Source organism: Apus apus, chromosome 1 (assembly GCF_020740795.1).
Source record: "Apus apus isolate bApuApu2 chromosome 1, bApuApu2.pri.cur, whole genome shotgun sequence".
NCBI lineage: Eukaryota > Metazoa > Chordata > Aves > Apodiformes > Apodidae > Apus > Apus apus.
Window position 1 is genome coordinate 190,948,497 of NC_067282.1, and position 24,023 is coordinate 190,972,519.

The 24,023-nt window shown below is 35.2% G+C and overlaps 1 protein-coding gene across 7 annotated transcripts in view; it reads left to right on the top strand.

Moving 5' to 3' along the window:
- LRRK2 (leucine rich repeat kinase 2) overlaps positions 1–24,023 on the top strand; it is a 70,159-nt gene that overhangs the window by 31,371 nt on the left and 14,765 nt on the right. For 6 of the 7 annotated variants that reach the window (XM_051615567.1, XM_051615558.1, XM_051615593.1 and 3 more), the window contains 23 exons: positions 71–259; positions 1,689–1,810; positions 2,583–2,652; positions 3,111–3,331; positions 3,843–4,093; positions 5,347–5,495; positions 6,865–6,958; positions 8,840–9,026; positions 9,406–9,587; positions 10,074–10,303; positions 10,812–10,939; positions 12,116–12,334; positions 14,810–15,011; positions 15,630–15,718; positions 16,542–16,729; positions 17,638–17,792; positions 18,777–18,923; positions 19,077–19,268; positions 19,936–20,082; positions 20,384–20,484; positions 20,652–20,842; positions 21,473–21,633; positions 22,450–22,620. In XM_051615567.1, coding sequence (XP_051471527.1) covers positions 71–259; positions 1,689–1,810; positions 2,583–2,652; positions 3,111–3,331; positions 3,843–4,093; positions 5,347–5,495; positions 6,865–6,958; positions 8,840–9,026; positions 9,406–9,587; positions 10,074–10,303; positions 10,812–10,939; positions 12,116–12,334; positions 14,810–15,011; positions 15,630–15,718; positions 16,542–16,729; positions 17,638–17,792; positions 18,777–18,923; positions 19,077–19,268; positions 19,936–20,082; positions 20,384–20,484; positions 20,652–20,842; positions 21,473–21,633; positions 22,450–22,620 — 3,786 coding nt within the window. The remainder of the gene's footprint in view (positions 1–70; positions 260–1,688; positions 1,811–2,582; positions 2,653–3,110; positions 3,332–3,842; positions 4,094–5,346; positions 5,496–6,864; positions 6,959–8,839; positions 9,027–9,405; positions 9,588–10,073; positions 10,304–10,811; positions 10,940–12,115; positions 12,335–14,809; positions 15,012–15,629; positions 15,719–16,541; positions 16,730–17,637; positions 17,793–18,776; positions 18,924–19,076; positions 19,269–19,935; positions 20,083–20,383; positions 20,485–20,651; positions 20,843–21,472; positions 21,634–22,449; positions 22,621–24,023) is intronic. The other variant, XM_051615575.1, reaches the window with a different exon arrangement.

The window sequence follows — 24,023 nt, forward strand, 5'->3', positions numbered from 1 at the left end:
TGTTACCTTTTTTAAAAGCTATTTGGTGTTCTGGAGAATATGCTACCTTTTTGGTTTCTTATACTTACAGATGCAGGTTCTGCACTGGCAAGAATGGTGCTTAAATTCCAGATGAAGAATACTTCAGAAGATAGATCAAGAGCCTCCTCTGATCTAAACTTCTCTGAAGATGGAGTGGATAAAAACTATGACTGGAATTTCATTTCTGACCCATTAGTGGAGAGTGTATTTCCTTTGAGTGATGATATTGATAGTGAAGGTAATTGTTTGGGTTTTAAAATGTAATTTTATAATCCAAATCTAGTGTACCAGGGTTAGACTATAGCCATAAATCAGTTATTTGTTTTTGAGATAAAACACTTCCCATTAAAAAAAACCCACACCTTTTATCTAAAATTTTGATTTTTGGTAACATTTAAAAATGGGTTATGGTAAGTATGTCTTTATCTACTAAAGTAGGACCTTAAGACATTTAAAATTAGTTCCTCATGCACTCAGTTTCTTGTAGAGAGAAAGAGTGGGATTCATCCAATCAGATTTAGATATTGACTATTTTGATGTCTTAGTCTGAGCTATTCTCGTGTGCTGCCTTTATAGCCTATAGCAAAAACCAAGTGCTTCAAGAGCAGAATTTGTCTCATTCATGAAGTCAGGTGCATTGTAATCTAGAAATCCCTGTTTCCTGGATTATCTGCAAATAAAATGCCCACAACTCAGTCTGGTATAGAAGACTTAATTGTTGACAAATAAAGTAGGTGAAACAAGCCTTGTCCCAAGGATACCTAATTGATCAGAAAGTGTCAATGACAAGTCGGTGTTCAGTAGGACATCATTCTTGGCAACCATGTCAAGAAATCTGAATGCCTTTAACTTACAAAAACCAGCATTTCTGTCTATAATATTGAAAACTTAATAGTAAGAGCCAGTGGCCCTAATTTACAATGTGCCTTTTATTTGTTCAGATGCCACTGTTGTTTTAAAATTGTTGGATATTACAAATAATTTTAATTTTGGATTTATAGAATCCTAAGCATTTTTTTGTTCTGTTTTGCTCTTTTCCTTTACATCCTTCAGCACAGTTTTCATTTCTGTAGGACTGTAGCACAGACATATATTAGGTACTCCTTGTTGCCCCACATAGAAAAGTTGCTGAGTCATGTAAATTGTGGTTAAAAAAAAATACAGGCTTTTCTAAGATTGATTTTAAGAGTTTTAAAAGTAGCTTTTAAGAACAGGAACACTAAATGGGTCCAATAACCCTAAATCACCAAAGTTAGAGTGGCATTTGATGTTTCATTCTCAAGAAATGTGGGAGTGCAAATTTATCTATTAAAATACAAACCTTTTCTGTTTTAGAAAGGTATTTACACTGCAGTAGCACAAAGATGAGTTAAGAAACATGTATAATAATGCCAACTTGCTGGAATTTTTAAATGTATCAGTGTAATAAGCTGCAGGTCATATTTGGAGCATGTCAGCTTAGTGTGGCCCGTCTACTCTAAAAAATGTTGACAACACTCTTGGCCTATTGCATACAGATTTGACCAGTGAAATCCTGCCAATATTGATGTTTTTGAAATGTATCTGTCCTTTATATGTCAGCATCTATGTTACAGTTGAATTCTGAGCCTCATTTTCAAATACATTTTCTTATTTAGTTGTCCTCCTGTATTATTGTTTTGTACTAGGAAGTGAAGGTTCACTTTTGAAAAAAAAGAAGTCCAATTCCATTGCAGTTGCTGATTTATATTGTAGGGAAATGGCATTTCAAAGAGGTTCTCCTACTTTGCCACGACATTCCTACTCTGTGGTAAGTCAGATCCTTATTCATTCCAAGCTTCTTGTAAGCCACTCTGTGTTGCCCACAGCAAAGCTGTTAATAATCAAGCATTAGGAGCCATATGAGCTCTTTTCTCACTGTTGCTGTTTAATATTTCCCTCTATTGCTGTGTAACCACTGTGCTCCAGGTCATTGTACTGATGGGAGTTTATTTCACCAAAAGTATTTGATCAATAAAAAATACACATTCTTGTGAATTACTCACACTTCCAGTCTGATGTTCAAATGCAGATATAGAAACTCTGGGCCTTTTCACAAAGACTTAAAGGCCCCTTAGTGAAGCTGATCTTCAGGGTACTACTGTGATCAATGAGGAGAGATCCAATTCCATAAGAAAACGTAAGAGGACAAATCAAAGTCAGGTTTCATTGAAATGAGCTTGTGTCTTTCCTTGATTGTAAAGAGAAACTGGAGAGACTGGTTTCCCTAGGGAAAGTTAGTTTTTATAATATCCTGCTCCATCCTACCACCCCATGCTAATGAAAGTAATTTTAAGTTGCCAAAAAACCACACTGCTTCCATTGCACTTTAAATTTACTGTTCTTTCATGTTGCAGGGATCAGTAAGTTTTAAATAGATGTAACCTATTGTTATTTTTAGTTGAAATGTTCAGTTTTTCTCTGTTCCCCCTCGAAGTTCTGATAAAAAGCAACCACAATAAAAATAAATTTACTGAACTTGGATCATTTCATATATCTCTCTATGTCCATAACTGTTTTTCATTTTTCTGTCATTTTTCCAGGGACCTGGCTCAGATTATGAACCATTAATGAAACAAAGAAGAAAAGTCTTGCCTTCAGATGAATCCCCTAGTAAGTAAGCTATACAATTTAACATATATTAACATATATTTTTTGTCCTTAATGCTTTCAAAAGCATACCATGCAAAGATTTTAGTTAGATTTTATATTTGTTTGGAAAGAGGATATATTTTGGAAATACTACAGTGGATTACAAGTAATGCACATATAGGGAATTATTTTTTTTCCTGGGCTTCAAAAATAATTTATGTAGAATTAAACATTTCATTAGTAGTTCCCTTGCTAACTTTCAAAAGCTTCTTCTGTTGTGCAGTGCATAAGTGTCCATCTCTTCCCTACTGTATTATAAATTTCTCTCTCTTAATATAAGTCTTCATGGATTTGAATCTTAACCAGTATCCCAACATACACTATCTTGTGCATATTTAGATCCCAAGTTGATTTATCTTAATTTTAATTACATGATAAATGAAATCACGCTTTTTTCCCCATGTTTTTTTTTTTAATAGAAGGCATCTCAAAATTTTCACCGTATATAAAACCATCAGAGAGTCTTTCTTCATTGATCTCAGAGAAAGAATATATTAAATCACTAGATCTTTCATCAAATGACCTGGAGAACATTGATGCCATCAGCCAGAACAGCTGCTTAACTAGTCATCTGGAACATCTTGAGAAACTGGAGCTCCACCAAAATGCTCTTACAAACATTCCAGAAGAATTGTGTGAGGTGATTCTGCACAATTTTATGTAATACTAGTTGAGATTAGTTACAATAAATTGTTTGTCTCTAACAGTGTGCCCATAACATTAGAACTTATTAATTTGGGTGTATATTTTTGTGTGCTTCATATGTTCATTCAATTTTCATTTAGTGGATTTATATTCAGCTAGAAGTAAAAGTGTTTTCATTGAACAGTTGTAAGTCATTTACTACAGAGAACTGCTTTAGGATATGTTATATTGAGTAACATCATAATGTAAATGGAACCAGAAACTGAAGGCAATTCTTATCTGTTAAACTGTAAAACTGAGCTAATGAATTTTGAAGAATGCTTTATATTTTATTCTGTAATAGAAATATTGTGGATTACATTGGTATGACTGCTATTTTCTGCTACTTTTTCTAACGAGAGAAATGTAAGTAAATTAATAAATTGCTTAAAATATAACTTACTTTGAAACCTATACATTTCTATTTTCATTTAACTTTTAAAAAACAAGTTATCCTTTTCTTTCAGAACTTGAAATGCTTGACTTACCTGGATTTGCACAGTAACCGATTTACTTCTTTTCCAACTTATTTACTGAAAATGAATTGTATTGCAAATCTTGATATCTCTCGAAATGACATTGGACCTTCCTTTGCTTTGGATCCATACCTCAGATGTCCAACTCTAAAGCAACTTAATCTTTCATACAATCAGTTGGTGTGCATTCCTGAATTTCTTACAAATGTTGCTGAAAATCTGGAACAACTATTGCTAGAAGGGTGAGTGGGGTAAATGGACTGTAGCATAACAAAACCAACAGAAAATAATGTATTTGTCATCCAGAATAATTATGGTTATAGCACAGAAAGGATTGTTTAATCAGTGGTGAAACACTGACATTATTATCCAAATGTATAAATTGCTACAATTTTCAGTGTTTTATTACACAATAGGTGAGACTCTCTGTGGGTCTACATCAAATGTGATAGCACTGCAGTTTCAGTAACATACTAAAAATGTTGTAGTTCAGCATTTTTTCTACTGCCATGCTGTTCATCCAGGGGATTGTCTGTGCTGTCTAACATATTCAGCTAGGTTTTCTGTATACAGAACCGTTTCAACTGTATTTCACATTCACCAAAGGTTTTCTGGAGGTGTGATTTGTGGAACTGTATTTATTGGTATGGGTATGTTTAAAATTACAGAAGCAAGGAAATATGTAATTTTTTGTTTACCAGCACCTTTTATCCTATTTGTCTGTGAGTGAGATAATTTGCACCCATACAAAATTCTTAAGAATGCTGTTATTGATAGCTCTGTGAACTGTAGCTACTGTCTTATTCATCCCCTGTAACTTATTTTAAATAAGATGGTGATATTTTTTACACAGAAGTTGATGCAGAGTAAAAATAGCAACATATGTATCATGTGAATCAAACCTACAAAAGCAATGGTTTAAATTCAAAATCCTGTTGCATTTCTTCATTAGCTTTATTTTGAACTTTATTAGCGATATTACCCTTGAAAAACTGTGCTACATGGTTCTTTTACCTCTGTATTTTGAGGATTTTTGTCTCTTTCTGGTGGTGTTCTTCCCAGAATACACTGTTTGTAGCATTATCTACTCATCCTGAATTGTATCTCCTATATGGAATTCCATTCTTTTTTTGTTTCTTTGTTTGATAATAATTCTGTGATAAGAATCTTGCAAACACACATCTTTAGTAAGTGGAACTAGTCACAGATGCAGCAGTCCTTGCTGTGGGACTGAGCTCCAGTATGGAATCAGGAAATGACACTTTGTAGCACATTCTGACATTTGCTCTCCAAATGAATTAAAGAGTCATAATATCAGTCATGTTATTCCATGTTTCCACATATACCAGTATTTTTGCTGACTGGTCAGTCTTCATATAGATAAAAGTCTCATTTTTTGTTTACCAATGTAAGGATGGTATTTTCAGATCAGTACCCTTCTACTTTCTAGTTTCTGAAAAAAACAAGGATTTTTTTTTTCTTCTTGTTATTATAGAAACAAAATTTCCTGCTTATGTTCACCCATATGTTTGAAAGAACTGAAAATTTTAAACATTAGTAAGAACAATATTTCATCCCTTGCTGAGAATGTCTTCATGGGCTGCACAAAACTGGAGCAGTTCAATGCCAGGATGAATGCTCTTGGTAAGTGTCTGTGAAAATAGGATCCACCTTCTAGAAATTATTCCAAGTCACTAAATTTCTTAACCATCAGCATTCAGAGCCTTGGGAGTACAGAAGAGGAGAATACTACATACACTTGTCTTTTTTTATATTGTTGTGTAATCATCAGCTTTTGATCACTGTTGGAAGCAGTGTAATTCCAGTGGGGCTTGATGAACATTTCATCTGGCTCGATGTAATTCATCTTGGTTTTACATTTGTAGTGGATGCTATAAAGATGGTTGAGTGTACTTGAGATTGTTTATGCTGTTGGGGAAGGTTCAAGGCAGAGAAATTATTCAAAGTTGGGTTGCAAATCTAGTACTAATGCAGGTTTAATACTGTTCTGAATGACATCATACAAGCATCCTGGCATGTATCAGCAATAGTGTGGGTAGCAGGACTAGGGGAGTGTTTGTCCCCCTGTACTGGTGAGGCCACACCTCAAATCCTGTGTTGGTTTTAGGCCCCTAACTACAAGAAGGACATTGAGGTCCTGGATGGTGCCCAAAGAAGGTCATCCAGCATTGTCTTCTGAATAAGACAGAATGTTTGATGCACTTGCCTGAGCGCAGGTGTTATTTGAGATGCCCTGAAGTATTCCACTTGGCTTACAGCTTCTGGTCCAGAAAAAGCAGGTCTTCCATAGCTCCTGAGTTGTACATCCAAGCCAGGTACAGATAGCTGAGATACCACAGAGCAGATCAGCTTCACTGGAACCCGATGTTTAATTGAGTTTGGAGTGTCTTTCAGTGCCTTAGCATATTTTATGCAAAGGTGTAAAAATCAATTTACCTATGAAAAATACAAATTACATAAAGGACACTGCAGAAGTTCCTAAGTTACTCTCAGAATTTATTTCGGTCTTCAAGACATAAAATCTTCTATCTTGAAGTTATTGTCACAGTATTTCAGAAGGTTACTCTTACACCTACATTAAATGCAGCTGAACTGTAAGAGTCATTTGTATATGCATAAAACCTGCCCGTCACTAGGTGAATTCTGGGAATGTTGTGTTATACTTGTAATACAGTAAAGTGTAAGTAAGATTATTTCAGTCTTTAATGCTAGTATGAGAAGAAGTAGAACAGTATGTAATGTGATAAAAGTCAATACATCTAAACTTCTTTCATTTTGGGAGTTTAGTTTTATACAAGCTTTAAAAGCTTTAAAAAAGCTTTAAAAAAAAAATCAGGTTCTGCCTTTGGTGACTTATACAAGGACCCAGATATAAAGGTAGTAGACTGAACTTTTAGTCTGTCTTTGATTTTAGAAATTTCCAGTCTTAAAAATAATTTTGTTCTGAAACAGTTCTGAAAAACAGTAGAATTAACCTCTTTTTCTACTCTAGAAATAATACCTGACTTGTCATCCAGCATAACAAGCTTAAAATTATCCCAGAATTGTTTTATTGATGTTCCAGAAGCAATTCTTCTTCTACCACAGTAAGTTATTATTTTATTTATTGAAGTTAATGTCAAGTTTTTTATAAAGAAAATCTGGTGGCAAGACCTTTTTTAAGCAGAAATTGCCACATTTTACTGATTTTCAGGAAATCTTCTCTAACAGGTGAAATCCAAAACTTCGTAGCTTTTAACTGAAGTAAATCAGTCACATTCATTATTTTGAGAAATTCTTTTCCTCAGATTCCAGTCATTGTTACTGAAAATGTATTGCTTGAGTGTTGAAGCTGACAATTCTTGCTGAGAAGACCATAATTAATTTATTATTTTCTTGAAACCAACCGTAAAAATATACTGGCAGTTTTTTCTTTTCATGAAGTTCTGCAGACTTTTGCTACTGAGATTAGTTTTTCACTTCCCAAATATCACAAGATATTTATTCTCAAAGAATGACACTTCCTCTAGATGAAATTGTGATAAAGGTGCATGTGACATTTGTTTTGCTGTACCTTCAAAGTATTACTCATGTGAAAATCAGACTTCTGCTTTTTTTTTTTTTTTTTTTTAATAGAAGTTACTGACCTTAACAGGTCACTAGAATCAGATTGTGAAAGGAGTGCTTGGAAGGGATGATCAGATCAGTTATCTGATATATGTGGGTAGATGTGAGTGCTGATGGAACCATGGAGCTGGCAGACCCACAGATTTGTGAACTTCCATTAACCCACTTGACACAGAGTATGTCATTATTAACGTGATACTGCCCTGTTTCAGCATGCTAAGGTTTATATCCACAGAAGCACATTTAATGGATGTGCTGAAAAAGGTGCAGCTTTCAGGTTCTACATCTCCCAACCTGGATAAAAAAATAAGGAGTTGCATGGATTTTTTTTTTGCATCCCTCACATTCCACAGTAATATAAACAGTATTTGTCCAACAGATGACTTACAGATGTGTAATGTCCTTTTTTATGTAGTTCCTAAAGATGTGTATTTGAACTGTGTAACTTAGGCACACAGATGTATTTACGAACGTACCATATTTTCATAGAAACATTCTGATGAATGAGTGAGGTATCCATACCATCTGACATTGGTCTTGTAAATTGAGAACAAGGAAGAGAGCAGTTTGGATCACCTAGTGAGACTCCATGGTTTATAAGTGGGCTCTTGGGTTCTGGAAAGTTGATAATACCAGGAAGTTCCCCATTGCCTTCTTTTTAAATTTTAAATGTATTATTATTAAAAAATATATATTAGTATTATGTTAGATTGCAATTAGCTTTTAAAATACATTTATTCTAGTAAGTTAGACGCTGCATGTAACAGTGTATTGCATGGTCCTGCACTCACCTCAAACTGGAATCCTGAGCTAAACTCTCTACCTGGGTATAAATGTATATTAACTATACTGTTTACAGTTTAAATACTGAATATTTGCACTGCAGGATTGTGAACCAGATTTATCTGTGTCTTCTACTAATCTGGACAGAGCCATGCATGTCTACAAATCATAGACAGAAGAAGGAGATAGACTGTTATCACAATATGTACACTTTAAAGTGGCTCTTTAATTAGCTGTCTGAAACAAATCCACACAGTACAGTGTGGATGTTTATTTTCATGACCAGGCAATTTCATTCACCAAAAAATATATTGGAAGAATATTATACTCAATCAATCATAGGTATTTTCTTATAATTTTTCTAAACTAGTGAAGACCTACTTAGTAGGTAGTTGTACTACTTAGCTTGTAGTATTAATTCTCTATCTTCTTCTGTCTACATTCCTGTCAGAAAACTGTCTTTTCTGATATCTAATCCAGTTGTTTATTTATTAAAACTTAATTCAGTTCCAGTTAATCTCAATTATTTTTTTTTTTCCATTGGCTAACTTCTCTATTTTTTGTTTTCATGTTTTTAGTTTGAGGTCAGTAGATTTAAGCCAAAACAAGATAATAAGCCTGCCTGGACCAATGCATTGGAAGTCATCAAACTTAAGGGAGCTCTTATTTAATCATAATCAAATAGATGTCTTGGACTTGAGTGAAAAGGCATGTGCGTGGTCTAGGCTGGAAAAGCTACACCTGTCCCACAACAAGTTAAAAGAGGTAAAGTGTAAGATTCTACCTAAAGAAAATGAAATCACTTTTCCGTTGAATGCAGTTTTTCAATGTTCGTTTGATTTTCATGTCACCTCTCATATAATTGTTAATTCTACTAGGAAATTGGTATGTAAGTCCAAATAGTACTTCCTGTGAATGAAAATCACAATATTCTATTAAGCTTTTCTGCATGGAATGTGTCATGTAATCAGCTTGTGTAATGAATTTATTATGAGGTTTCTTGTCTATTATTGTGGGATATTAGACCTGTTTATTTTAAAATTTTAGCAGTAAAAATAATACCTAGTTTTGTTACATATTTAATATATTCATGCTTATACATTTTTTTAACATTTAATTGCCCATTAAATGTTCTTTTACATAGATTCCTCCTCAGATTGGCTTCCTACAGAACTTGACTTCTCTGGATGTAAGTCACAATCCCGATTTGAGATTCTTTCCGGATGAAATGGGAAGACTGTCCAAAATCTGGGATCTTCCTCTGGAAGGACTCCATCTTAATTTAGACTTCAAACATGTGGGATGCAAAGCCAGAGACATTATCAGGTTTGTTGCCCTTTGAATATTTGTGGTTTGCTTTCTTGAGAAAACAACATATCCGTTTGGAAAGATGTGGTGGTTTGTCATATGAAATCCAGCATGTTACTCTGTGGAAGATGTCACATCCGATGAACACATACTAAATAGATTATAGTGATTTAAGCTATAATGGTATTACTTCTTGAATTTGCTGCTTCTATAAGTCATGCATTAAATGGTGCTTACCTGTTATTTCTAATATATTTCCTGTGTTCCCAAGTACATTGCAGATAACACATTTTTGGGTAATTACAAAACAAAACAAAAATTCTGAATTAAGCTTTAACTTTCAAATCAGAAATTAGAATAGACTGTTAAAATCCCAGTAATATCAAACAGATGTTGAAAATTTGAATAAAGTGATACAGTTTTACATTTTTCCTTGCTCTTGAGTTCTGTGGTATTTTTCTTTGTTGTACATTTCTGTGACTTCTGCAAACTTGTTTGTGCCAGATTTCTCCAACAACGACTGAAGAAGGCTGTACCTTACAACAGAATGAAACTCATGATTGTTGGAAACACTGGCAGTGGGAAAACCACCCTGCTACAACAACTCATGAAATGCAAACGAACAGAATTGGGCTCTGCAAAAGCTACAGTAGGCATTGATGTAAAAGACTGGATCATTCAAGGGAAAGGCAAAATGAAGAAAGAGCTTATATTAAATGTGTGGGATTTTGGAGGTACTATTGTCTTTTGTAACACATTAATACATTGCTTAGAGTCAGCCTGTGAAATTTCAAATTGTGGACAGTAGAATCATGCAAACTTACATCAGAAGTCCAGTGACTACTTATAAATTAGTGGATTCTGTAAGCTGGCAGCTAATCCCTCACAATTTAATAGAAAGCCTCTAAGTACTTAATCATGTGAAATTAGGAGTATTATTTTGAAGTTGCTGAAAGGAGAAAGGGATGGAGGAAGGGAGCACAGAAGCAACTGGAGTTTTGAAAGAACCATGACCTTTCAAGTTGTCTTTGCAGCAACCAGTTGTTAAATCTGAAAACTAGCTTAGCAGAGAGTACCCACCTAAAATTCATAGTACTGGTTTCCTGTTAATCTAGATAATTTTTTGAAAGCATTAATTTAAATTGTGGGTTAGTGATCTGAGAATAAGTGTTCTGCTGCCTTTTTGTGATCTGAAGATGTTAAATGAGGGAAGTACTAAACAGTGGAAAATTTTATCATTAGGACAAGAGGAATTCTACAGTACCCACCCTCATTTTATGACCCAAAGAGCTTTGTATCTTGCTGTTTATGATCTCAGCAAAGGACAAGCAGAGGTGGATGCTATGAAGCCATGGCTTTTTAACATCAAGGTAAGCCATAGATAGGGACAGAATGGAATTCCACTTCCCAGGGAGCTGTTGGTGAACAGCAAATTAACCACAAATCTTTTTAGAGAGGGGAAAAGAACCTCTTTATAGCAAATAAAACCAGTAAGATGAAACAAGAAAGATATGATCAGCATTAAAATGGTACAGAGTAATAAGCAAAAGGGTGGTTTGTATATTCTGGAAATATTTTTAATTGACTGATGAAAATAAGGAAAGTGCAGTATTAAAGAGATTATGAGTTAAACCTGCTTTTGCACCATTGTAAATTCTGGGAAAATCAGAATTTGACTTATTTAAAACTGACTAGACGCAGGTTTGAAATTGTGCTGTTAAGTGTATACTTAGCATCCTGTTGTTAATAGGAAAGGTTCCAGGACTGTGGTAGAGAAATTGGTTTGAGAATCTGCCTATATATTTTTCTTCTCCTCTGAGTGTCCTACTTTCATTTGATGGAATCACCCCATGATGAGCATTACTTGTCCTTTCCTTTTGCATCATGGTTAGCTGTAGCAATTACATAAAGATTTTGTACACTGATGCTGTCTGTTAAACTTGTCTTTTTACTCATTTCACCTTGAGCAGTGATACAGGACAGCAGGTTACAGTCAGTTTCGTGTTGATGAAGACCTTTTTTTGGTGTGTTCTCCTTTCCTTTGCAGTACTTGCTGATCTTTCATCGCTGCCCTGTTCCAGTGACAACTAGCAGAGTACTCTTGCCTTTTGTTGGGTGTTTTTAATGAAAAATACAGTTGTCCCTCTGTTTCACTGACAGTGTTGTTAATCTGCAAACTATAAATTCTGTATCTACGCTGCTTCCTTTTAGAAAAAGTTGAGTTTTAAAATATTTCTATTTTGAAATAGACAGCTCTCTGTATGTTAAAAAATATGTTTTGCACCTATAGGCTGATGCACTTTTACTACATTACCCAGTCAAGACTAATATATGGAGTTGCAGTTTGACCTTGCTCTGATTAAAGCATGAAACAGTATTTCAGATTTCAAACTTATTTAAAAAAGGCATATTTAAATGAGGGAACACAGTTGGTCTTTTCATTGTATGGATTGTTTTGACTAAGTTCCTCACATTTTATGTGAATATAAAACAACAACATCAACATTTACTATTGAGTTAATCAACTATATGGCTCTTCCTAACAGGCTCGAGCTTCAACATCCCCTGTCATTCTTGTTGGCACTCATTTAGATGTTTCTGATGAAATGCAACGGAAGGCCTGCATGAGTAAAATTACTAGAGAGCTGTTAAACAAGCGAGGCTTCCCAGCAATCCAAGATTATCACTTTGTTAATGCCACAGAAGAATCTGATTCCATTATCAGACTTCGGAAAATCATAATAAAGGAGAGTCTTCATTTCAAGGTAAGCTACATACTGTTCATAATGTTGAAAGTATCCTACTTTTAGTTAAGTAAATACATTTTTAAACATTAATTAAACACCTAATTAAATAAATTTTCCATGTGATAACAAGCTCACCTTGCCTTCTACAAAACATTACACACAGAAAAATAATGAAGAAAAATCACCAGGTTTGTTTGTATTTAATTTTTTCCTAGAAAAATTAATTTATTAAATATCTCGTCTATTTTTTTTTTCCAAATACTAAAGTCATAAATAGAATACTTAATTAAAAAGAGACCATCTTTTTCTTAAAAAGAAAACAATAAAACCTGATTTTTGTTGGATGGCAACACATAATTGCAAAAATAAGTATTGCAAGATTTTAGGGGACCAGGAAATAAGATTTTTTTGTTTCTGAAAGCCAGTTAACTCTCCATGTACTGATTTCATTTTACATAGTGTGAACCTATTCCTAGAAAGAGGAAAGAGAATTAAAGCAGGAAAGAAGACCCCTTGGACTAATTGATCCTCCTAAATTGGAGAATCTGCACTCATGGTTCTGCTGTCTCCAAAGTCATCCCAAGCAGTCATTCCCTACTTTCTCTTTCCCACAGCATGAAACTCTGTCTAGGTGTAAATGACACTATGAGGAGATTATCCCAGGCATATAGCATGTAGGAAGACAGGATCCGGTCTGTAGCAAAAATAATAGAGGTTTGGTTTTTTTTTTTCAATTTATGCATTATCTCTCATGTCATCATAGGTGAAGAGTCAGAAGTCACTCAAACCGATCTGATCTAGTCATTAGTTTATTGACTTCCAATCAGTAAATTTAGGTATGTAAAATATTTAATAAGTACAGGTAGGTTGGCAGTCAATACTCTGCTATTTACTACACAAAGTTAGCTTGGGATACAAAGACTATAATGTAATTATCATCACAATATGTATCTTAAATGTTGCATGCATGCAAAAAATGTCACTTACCAACCCATCGATGTCTGGTGTCAGTTAAGAGGCCCCTCAGCCTCGAGGGGTAACCTCAAGAGGTGTCCCTGAGATCCCTGCTGCACCCCCAGCTACTATGGAGGGAGCTCAAGGGCCCCTGATGGCTGCAGATACTTGCTGTGGTTGATTTGTAGTTAGATTTTCTGCTGTGTTAATGCAGTTTCAACCACTTATCAGCCGAGTCTTCAGTCAAACCTTTTTGTTGCTGTTTTGTGCTATGCTCTGACTGATAGCGTCACACAATAGGATTAACTTGCTGAGCATCTACCTGCACCAAAGTTCAGTTAGTTCCAACAGGAGTGCATCCATCAAACATGGATAGAGTTATAACATGTTAAAGAGCAAAGATGATGCCCTGTGCTACTGAAGTCAATGGTAGAACTTCATAAACCACAGCAGAGCCCAAATTCCTTCTGAATTACTGCTCAGATTTTAGAGAGCAAATGCTGTATTTATGACCAGCCTCACACTGGTGCTGTTACAAATGCGAGAATGTGCACACCTCTTGTTTTCACTTTTAGGCACTGGAAAGCATTTCACTCTTAGCTACCTCAAAATTGTTCCTGTAACATTTACATCTCCTGCAGTTATGAATTATATTGATGTTCAGACTTCTACACAAATGTAACATTGCCTAAAGGAAAGAAGGTTGTTTCCATAAATATGTAGGCACTTTGTGAAAGGAGTGTTGCAATGTACCTACTTAGAAGTTAGCTAAAGTGAGTTAAATATTCAGTGTTTTCATTGAGTGCTCTGAGTCTTTGAAATTACACAAAGTACTAATTACATTTTTGACATACAAAAATTCTACAGTTAGCACTGTAGCTCAGCACCCATGGAAAAACCTGGTCAGACTCTAGGTAATATCAAAGGTCAAAGGATGTCTCCAGGAAGGACCTCAGGCTCAGGAAACAGAGGCAAAGCACCTGAGTGAGTTTCTCTTAAATGTTGCTAACCTGGCCAAATTTATTTCTTCCTCTTTTCTCATCCACTGACTAACAGCAGTGGAGAGTTTTAATTCATCTGCTGCCCTTTCCCCCTCAGTTTATCTAAAGACACATCTAGAGATACTACAAATTACAAAAGGTATAATTATTTTAATTCATTTGTCAGTTGTGTTGTGTTAGCCTGAGAGGTATGACATCATCTGTTCATACAGTGAATTATTTCCTTTTTACCTAAAATCAAAGCTTTTCTTTGAATTTTGCAGAGGTCATAATTGTTTTTTCACATCTATGTAATATGGAAATGTTTTCTTTTTTAAGTATTCATTTATAGAAAGACATTCATATTATAATCCTGAAAGAAGAATTAGTTACATCTACCTTTCAGAAGCGATGCTAGTCAATAAAAGAGTGTTCTTGTTCCTTCTTGCTGCTACTATTGAGTGGACATGCCCACCTTATATCTTCATGTCTTCATTTCACATTAATAAATTGATGCATTTAAAAATATTAAAATATTTAAAATACCTTAATTCTGCAGATCAGAGATCAGCCAGTGGTTGGTCAGCTAATTCCTGACAGCTACCTGGAGCTAGAGAAGAGAATTTTGCTGGAACGTAAAAATGTCCCAGTTGAATTTCCTGTGATTGATCAGAAACGCTTGCTGGAACTGGTACAAGAAAGCCAGTTACAACTGGATGAAAATGAACTTCCTCACGCGATTCACTTTCTTAATGAATCAGGTAAAATATTCTCTTCAATTTACATTCCTTAGCACTTTGTTGCAAATCTGCAGCAGGCAGACCCAGCATTTTTAAATCTTGCACAAGATTGCCACAAAGTTTTGAACTGAAATGTTTAGTGTGGGAAGCATTAGTTTAATAATCCAGGTTTTCATGTAATTAAAGAATTACATGATATAAAGATGACTACTGTAACTATATATATATATTTTACCCCATCTTGAAAACATCATACTTGCTGGTTATACAGCACAGTTTCTGAAGAAAGATGCAATTGCTATAATAGCTTGGATAGAACAGTAATTATGTGAATGTATGTAACAGCTTATCTTAGTGCTGCACAGACTTCATAAGGTTAAATGATAAGCCATAGAGAGCATGGCTGCTTGGCAAAAGCCCAGGTCAGATTACAAATCTAACAAAACATCTGAAAATAAAGGCAAAGCTGAACAAACCTTGATTGCATTCTACTCTCCTGAGATATTGACATCAATTCAGTAGCTGTATTTATTATTCAGATTGCTTGTGTCTCATGTCACATAAGAAGAACAGCCCAGAGTAGGGTGTTTATTTTGCATAATGAGAAATGCATCACTAATTAGAATATTCTTTGTGCAGGTGTACTTCTTCATTTTCAAGACCCAGCATTACAGCTAAGAGATCTGTATTTTGTAGATCCTAAGTGGCTATGTAAAATCATGGCACAGGTTAGACTGATTACTTTTTCTGTCTACATTCATGGAACTTATTCCCCTGTCTCAAACCACTGTAACTTATTAATGATTTTTCTTCACTATGTCTTTACTGTTTCATGAGCCAGAATTTTCTCAGGGCCCAGACTGGTTTATCTGGCTCTTTCCATTTCCTTTGCAAAGTAATCCTGCAAAATTCTGTGATAGGCTGAAGTGAAAGCTGGAACTTCAGATTGAAATAGTAAGAACTGGGGAGGAAGGGTTGTTGTAAGCTTGGTACTGATGGCAGAGGAAAATAGTCATATGGATTCACATGTTGGTACGAGAGAGGAGCAGACTGACTACTTCTGTGAATTTTTTTTTTCATATATATTCAGACTTCCTAACCACTGAAACTTTGCCTTTAATTCAGTGCAGGTAATGGGATGGCAAAAATGAGTCTTTAAAGCTGGTGGGGTTAGGAGCAAAAAAAGACCTAGAGGATGATGTTGTCAGTGCCAGTATGCCTGCGTGAAGTGCTAATACGAAAAATCACTATACATAGGCTCTTTTCAGAGAACATTTTCCCAAATTAACTCGTAGAATAGATTTCCATATAATATGGAACAATGAAGGCTACTGAAAAGTGGTAACACACTAGTGGCTTGGACAGGTTACATTTTTTCACTCCTGTCTTCTTGCTGGCTAGCATTATGGAAATGTTTGGGTTTACTGTGAAATGGAGTCTATTTTTCCCTCTAAATAATAGGCTACGAAATATTTCTGGGCACAAAGTTTGTCAGGAAAAGGCAATCTAATGATGACTGTACACCTGAAGTTGTTTTACTTTTTTTGAAAGATTCTGACGGTGAAAGTGGAAGGCTTTTCTAAATATCCTAAGGGAATTGTAAAGCGTTCAGATGTAGAAAAGTTCCTTTTAAAGAAGAGCAAGTTTCCAAAGATCTACATGTCACAATACTTTAAGCTTCTGGAAAAGTTTCAGATTGCTTTGCCATTAGGAGAGGATCAACTACTAATCCCAAGCAGGTAAGCAAAGAGCTACCCACAAATGAGAGCCACAGAGATCGATCAAAATAAACACTTCCCATCAGGCCAACCAGTTTAACTGACCATCAAAGCAATCTGGTGTATGAAAGCATGATATATGCTTAGTACACTATATTTGAGTAAATGCTTTCAGAGACATGTTAAGCTGATCTTGCAACATAGCTTACATCATGTAAGTGTGGCGGGTAAATGGAATCTGTAATGATAAAATGCTTTATGAGGATAATATTTCTTTTACAGTTATCATGCTTTGAGACTACAACAGGAAGATTATAATTTAGCTTTACATCATGGTGTGCCATCATTACAGATTATTTCTTGCCATAAAAAGATACCCATTAATTCCTATAGCCTATATTCTTGGAGTGAGAACCACGGTCAAATTGCTCAGAGAGAGTATCTCCTCCAAACAGTCTTATTATTAAATGTGATGACAAAAAGTGTTTTGAATTTCAATGTGGTTAGTTTGCTTTATCTGAAGCAGGTAACACAGTTTCTCCACCTCAGTTCTAGATTTCCCTGATGTATTTAATTTGCTGAATGGAGAGAGTCTTGTATGGTTGCACTGATTGACGTTCTAGGTTATTCAAATTCCTAGTGCAGGAAGATTTTATCTGAATTTCTTACCTGCCTTTTATGTGTCTCAGGTTTTTCTCACATTTACATTTGACAAATATGATTGTTAGGTTCTGTCGGGTTTAAATTGCAGAACTTCACTGTAGCACAAGCAAGCAGAATAAGCATCTACATTATCTGTCTTCTCCCTGCTCCTTTGAATAATTCATTCATTAATAAATAATGCATTTTACATAACAAATAATGTGTGTCATCAGTCAGTTTGGATAAAGTACATAATTAGATGCTGTCTTATATTTTTATTCTTTCAGTTTGTCTGATCACAGGCCTGTTATAGAGCTTCCCCACTGTGAAAATTCAGAAATTATCATCAGGCTTTATGAAATGCCATACTTTCCTATGGGATTTTGGTCCAGGCTGATCAACAGGTTGCTTGAAATATCACCTTACATGCTGTCAGGAAGAGGTACAAACCTTTATCTTCAAAGGCAACAGTGAACATGTTTGCTTTAAGTGCCAACACCTGCATGTTAAAGCTGTAATTCCCAATATTTTTGCTTTAGCTAATTTCTGGTCACTTCACAGAAGAGAAAAGAAGAACAGTGGTCACTTCTGTAACTTAGAAATATCCAGATAGTGTCTGACAATTGAGATTGTAAGCAGCATATTTCTGTCCTTTGCATGCTAGAGATGGAGGAAATCCTTGTATTTATGCAGTATTGCCATCTGCCTCTACAAGGAGTACAGAAAGGATATGTCTTCCACACAGAAAACCAAACTGCTTTTTGCCAGGTTCATAGATTCTCCCTTTATGCAAGTCTAAAAGCTTTGCTTTTCTCAGAAGGGGCTTCTTTAATTTTTTTCCAGTAATTCCATGCTTTAACATAGATCTCATCTGCCAAACATTTCAACTTCATTCATCTTTGGTTTTTTAATGTGTGATTTATGAATAACTGTTGACAAGTAAAGTATTAAAAATACGCATCGCTAGTGCTCTGCAAATGTGATTTATAACTGACTGCCCTCCTGGCATTCCCTCCTGAGCATAGAATTCCAGTTGCATTTTGCTATTTCACATGTGTGTGATAAAGGGTTAAAGATTTGAATCACTGCCCTTTTTTTTCATATGTTGCCTAGGTTATTCTGTATATGAACCTGAATGTACCTCAGCATTTCTGAAATCCCTACATGCATCACCTCCTACACGATCTACCATCTGGTTTAACATTTAATTTGGATATGCTTTATAGAACTGAACACCAGTTGACATATGCTCAGCTTTTGTGGGTCTATTCTGTCTGCCAAGTTGTAGCCTTTATTTTATTATTTGGGTAGACGTGAACCTGCAATCATAATTAAATACTTAAAGTACCATAAATTATTTTGCATATTTAAAACATGACATTAATTTTGGAGATGAGATTTTTACTCTTAATTTTGTATTTTCTAGAGCGAGCTCTTCGTCCTAACAGAACGTATTGGAGACAAGGCATCTACTTGAATTGGTCTCCCGAAGCTTATTGCCTAGTGGAGTCAGCAGTATTTGATAACAACCCAGACAGTTTTTTGAAAATTACTGCACCTTCTTGCAGAAAAGGTTAATTATTCCTGAGCCTGATTTTTGCTCCAGTTTGATTGCAGCTTGGCATTTTGGTTTGTTGTGCTTTCGCCTTTGGAATATAGAGTTTAGCTTTGTAATTATAAGTATGGCAAATTGAGTGTCTCATTTCCTTCTTTTGGTTTCTTAAAGGGTGCATCCTTTTGGGGCAAGTTGTGGATCACATAGATTCTCTTATGGAAGAATGGTTTCCAGGTTTGCTGGATATAGATGTCTGTGGTGAAGGGGGAACACTGTTGAAGAAATGGGCTCTGTACAGCTTTCAGGATGGTGAAGAACACCAAAAAATACTACTTGATGACTTACTTAAAAAAGCTGAAGAAGGTATATATTTATCCAATTTGAGGAATATAGAGATATACCTGTATGTGAATATATATTACATGACATCCAAATTATAACATTTGGGTACTTCCTGTTATTTAAAAATGTTTTATTTCTGTAAGAAATAATTATGGTATGAGTATAGGCAGATGGCAGCTACTTTGTATTGTTGTGTATAAATGGCAGTAATGAATTGTTCTGTCGTTATACCAATAATGCAACTTTGCTTATGGAACTGAATTCAGTACATAGTAAAACTGATACTAGATCTTTTATTGGACCATGTAGAATAGTAAATTCAAAGGCAATACTCATATTCAACACGCTAAGAGATTTATTTCTTTTTATAGACATAAAAATAATCTCTTGGTTAGTTTGGTGTTGTTACATAGCAACAGTTTCTGTCATTGCTGTGATTGCTACAGATACAGAACCTTGAAAAAAACTTGTAAGATACATGAATTTGAATGCCAAACTTAATTTGTATACTTAATTCTGTTCCATATATATTCTGTTTTATATATATGTTTCTCTCTGTGTGTGCTTATTATATATGAATTGAATTTTAGGTACATTGATCACATGCACTCACAGAGATCCACAACACTTTTTGTCTTATCGCTACCTTTTTCTTTTTTTTTTTAATGGTCTTGTTTATTTTTCTTAGGTGACCTTTTGGTAAATCCAGATCAACCAAGACATACCATTCCAATAGCTCAGATTGCTCCTGACCTGATACTGGCTGATTTGCCTAGAAATATTATGTTAAACAGCGATGACCTGGAATTTGATGAAGCTCCTGAATTTCTCTTGGGTAAGCATTATTTGGTAGGGGATTTTTGCAGATCTTATGAAAATAATTACTAAGTCAGTTCTGCAACATGTGAAAATGTTTTTTTTTTAAGGTATTCTGAATTTCAGGTTATTGAGTTTTGATTTTGCATTAACTTGTATGCTAGGGCACTGTTTTTTGTGTGTTCAGATTACTGATCATGAAGCTTGTAGATGATCCATGTGTTTTAATATTTTAGCCTTTCAGATTTTTTATTTTATTTTTTACAAATGGTTGATATCCCAATGTTTTTAACATTCTTTTCAATCTTATCTTTGATAAGGTGATGGTGGGTTTGGATCTGTGTACCGTGCATCCTATGGTGGAGAAGAGGTTGCTGTGAAGATTTTCAATAAACATACCTCCCTCAGGCTCCTCAGACAAGTAAGAAATGCTGTGGGTTTTTTCTGTAGTGCTGCTCTTGGAATACCAACTCTAGTGAAGACCTTAAAATGTTTAAATAAAGTGCAAGACTTAACTCCAAGAAGTTTATTTCAGAGCTACAGAGGTTATTCTATTTGCAGTACTTAATCTAATTTTACAATTTACAGGAGCTTGCAGTGCTTTGCCACCTCCATCACCCCAGTTTAGTGTCTCTGTTGGCTGCTGGAATCCGTCCCCGAATGCTGGTGATGGAATTAGCCCTTAAGGGATCTCTGGATCGCTTGCTTCAGCAAGACAATGCAAGTTTAACTAGAACACTTCAGCACAGAATAGCTCTACATGTAGCTGATGGCTTAAGGTAAATGTGACTTCTGCATTGCTGTACAAACAGGACACAGCTGCAAGTAGAATATACTGCAGATATACTGCTTATCTTTTCTTCTGTCTCAAGCAGAGTATTCCCTGGGTCAGACAAATGTTTGAAATTTTATGTTTGATTAGCTGATGAATAACAAACTTTTGCTACCTGTTTTTTCTTCTGCTAACAGGTGGTGCTCGTATACGTAGAGGAATACTGAGAGCTCTGGGTGGAATTCCTATGTGGCTCTGATTTCTTATTAAAATGTCAAAGGAATTAATCTAGTGAATTTTAAAAGTTCTGAAAGTCCATTAAAAGCTATTGAAGTGTGACTGTAAAACCACAAAATTCACAACAAAGCTTAAATTTCAAAGATTCTTTCAGTGACTGCCAGTGACACTTCAGATAAGACTTGGTACTAAAGTACAGCAATATTTATGTGCCAGTCAATAGTATTTCAGAGCACCTCTGAAGTCAGTATCCTGTAAGTGATGATGCTTGACATATTTTAACACAGTATTTTAACATTAGAAAGGACTATTTACTATTGTGGCAGTAAAGCATTCAGTGTGTGTAGAGACCCATCCCTGAATTATTAATGGCTTCAGTAAACACTTTTTTGATTAACAGGTACCTGCATTCAGCAATGATCATCTACCGGGATTTAAAGCCTCACAATGTGTTGCTTTTTACACTATATCCCAATTCAGCTGTTATTGCAAAAATAGCTGACTATGGCATTGCCCAGTATTGTTGCCGAATGGGAATAAAAACCTCTGAAGGCACTCCAGGTACAGGAAGATACTTTGCTTTACAGTGCATTATGTAAAAAAATAACTACTATGTCTTTTGTTTGGTCTGTAAGGAGTAATTCAAATCTGTGCTCTAGTCAAAATCACTAAATGTAGTCATAATCCTGTTAAAAGTTGTGATGCCAGAGTTATACCTCTTGGCCTTTCTTCCTGTTCATGTTTTAACCCCTTTTAGAAGAATCAAGTATATTCTTTAGAATCAAAGAGTTCTCTTTAAAGAGAACAAATTAAATTACATGCATTAGTTATTATTTTTTTTCTGTCTTGTTTTAGTATGGTTATTGTGTTATTGTAATTATACTACTAAAATTATTTGTTGATTTAATTTTTGGCAATGCATAGGTAGGTCTTAATTTTTATAAGGGCAGTAAATACCTGCACTGTTTCCTGACTAGAGAGAACATAGTAGCATCCTTTTTAAAAGACTAACCAATTCAAAAACTTTGAAAAGTGCCTTTGGGTTTTGGAAATTGAGCATGAGGGCGTGGCTTCAAGTGTTAAATGTTAGGCTTTCATTAAAAACTGCAGACTTGCCCTTTATTTTCATTATTCATTGCTAAATTAATTATTTTACGTGCAGGAACTCTGTAGCTTATGCACTGTCCCCTTCCTTTATACTAATTGCTGATATTTTTTGAGATCTGCCACAAGAAAACTATTCCCAGCCCAGAAATAGTGTTCCATTTTTGGCTTACTTCCTGTGACATTTTCAGCAATAAGTGTTTGCTCTTAGAAGAATAAAGATGGCTTCAGCTTGCTATGAATCATAACTATTAATGAATTATTTATTTTCAGGATTTCGAGCACCAGAGGTTGCCAGAGGAAATGTTATTTACAATCAGCAAGCTGATGTTTATTCATTTGGCTTGCTGCTTTATGACATTTTAACAGAAGGAGGTAGAATAATGGAAGGCTTGAAGTTTCCAAATGAATTTGATGAATTAGCAATACAAGGAAAGTTACCAGGTATGCCTTGTTTCTTAAAGCTTTAACATGAAAGCAGACCATTTGTCCTGCCTCCTCCAAAAATAATACCTCTCATATCTGATGTTGGATCTGTCAGTGATCAGAGGAGGAGACTAAACAATCATAGAATCATAGGGGTTAGAAGGGACCTCGAAAGATCATCTAGTCCAACCCCCCTGCCAGAGCAGGGTCACCCAGAGCACATCACACAGGAACGCGTCCAGGCGGGTTTTAATGTCTCCAGTGAAGGAAACTCCACAACCTCTCTGGGCAGCCTGTTCCACTGGTCTGTCACTCTCACAGTAAAAAAATTTTTTCTGATATTCACGTTAAACCTCCTGTGCTCCAATTTGCATCCATTACCCCTTGTCCTATCCCTGGTCATCACTGAAAATGGTCTGGAAATAGTGAGATACAGGCATCTAATCAGCATCATGTTGGTTAGAATTTAATTGTGATTTCAAGGGATCTAGCAGGTTTACCTTATAAATAAATAGAGGTTTTGTTTACCTGGGACTTTATCCAGACCTAGCTAAAATGGATGTTGCTGAAGGTACCTTCTAATACCCATGTCTGGACTTCACCGTTACGTATTACTGTGATAATGCACATTGTGCACTAAGATAAACATAATTCCACTTCTGTTCCGTGATCATGATATAATGTGTTAAAAAATCCATTATAGAGATGCTGCATATCTTAAAATCTTTCTAAAAACCCTGAAATCCTTTCTTAAAAACAAAACAAAACAAACAAACAAACAGAAACCAAACAAAACCCACTTACTTAAAAGAGCAGCAACTCCTAAAGGTTTTTAATAGGCATTTGCTTTTAACTTGTCAAGAGTGTGAAGTCCCTGCCCAGCTGCATAACATTCTTCATGCTACATCTGTATGACAATATGTACTTGTTGGCTGCTGGAAGGAAGATGAAACAAACTATCAGGCTGGATGTGATGTAGTCAGCTGGACAGTATAACTGTATTTAGCAACTTCTGTGTAAGGAGCTGTTGAAGTTTTTTAGTACTACAAGTTTAATGTGTGGTGTTCTTATTTATTGCCCTATACCCATGAAACATTCTTTAAGACTGAAAAGTCACTCCATTGAGGCAGCAACTGTACAGCTTAATCTGGCATGGCTGCTCCATTAGGAGAGACAGAGTGTTCATACATTTTCTACTCCTTAAAGAAAATACTCCCATTAGTAGCTCAGGCAGTTTAAACCCCCTTTGTAAAGAGGCCATCCTGAGAATTGATGACTAAGTATCTCTTGAATGCAGCTGTCCTTTTGGCTGTTTTCTCTATTATAAGCCCTATGAAATAATCAGAAGTATTAGTGTCTGGAGATAGTGCAGTTCCGTCTGTGCACGTGCTCATAATGTATGTATTTCCACCAAATAGGGG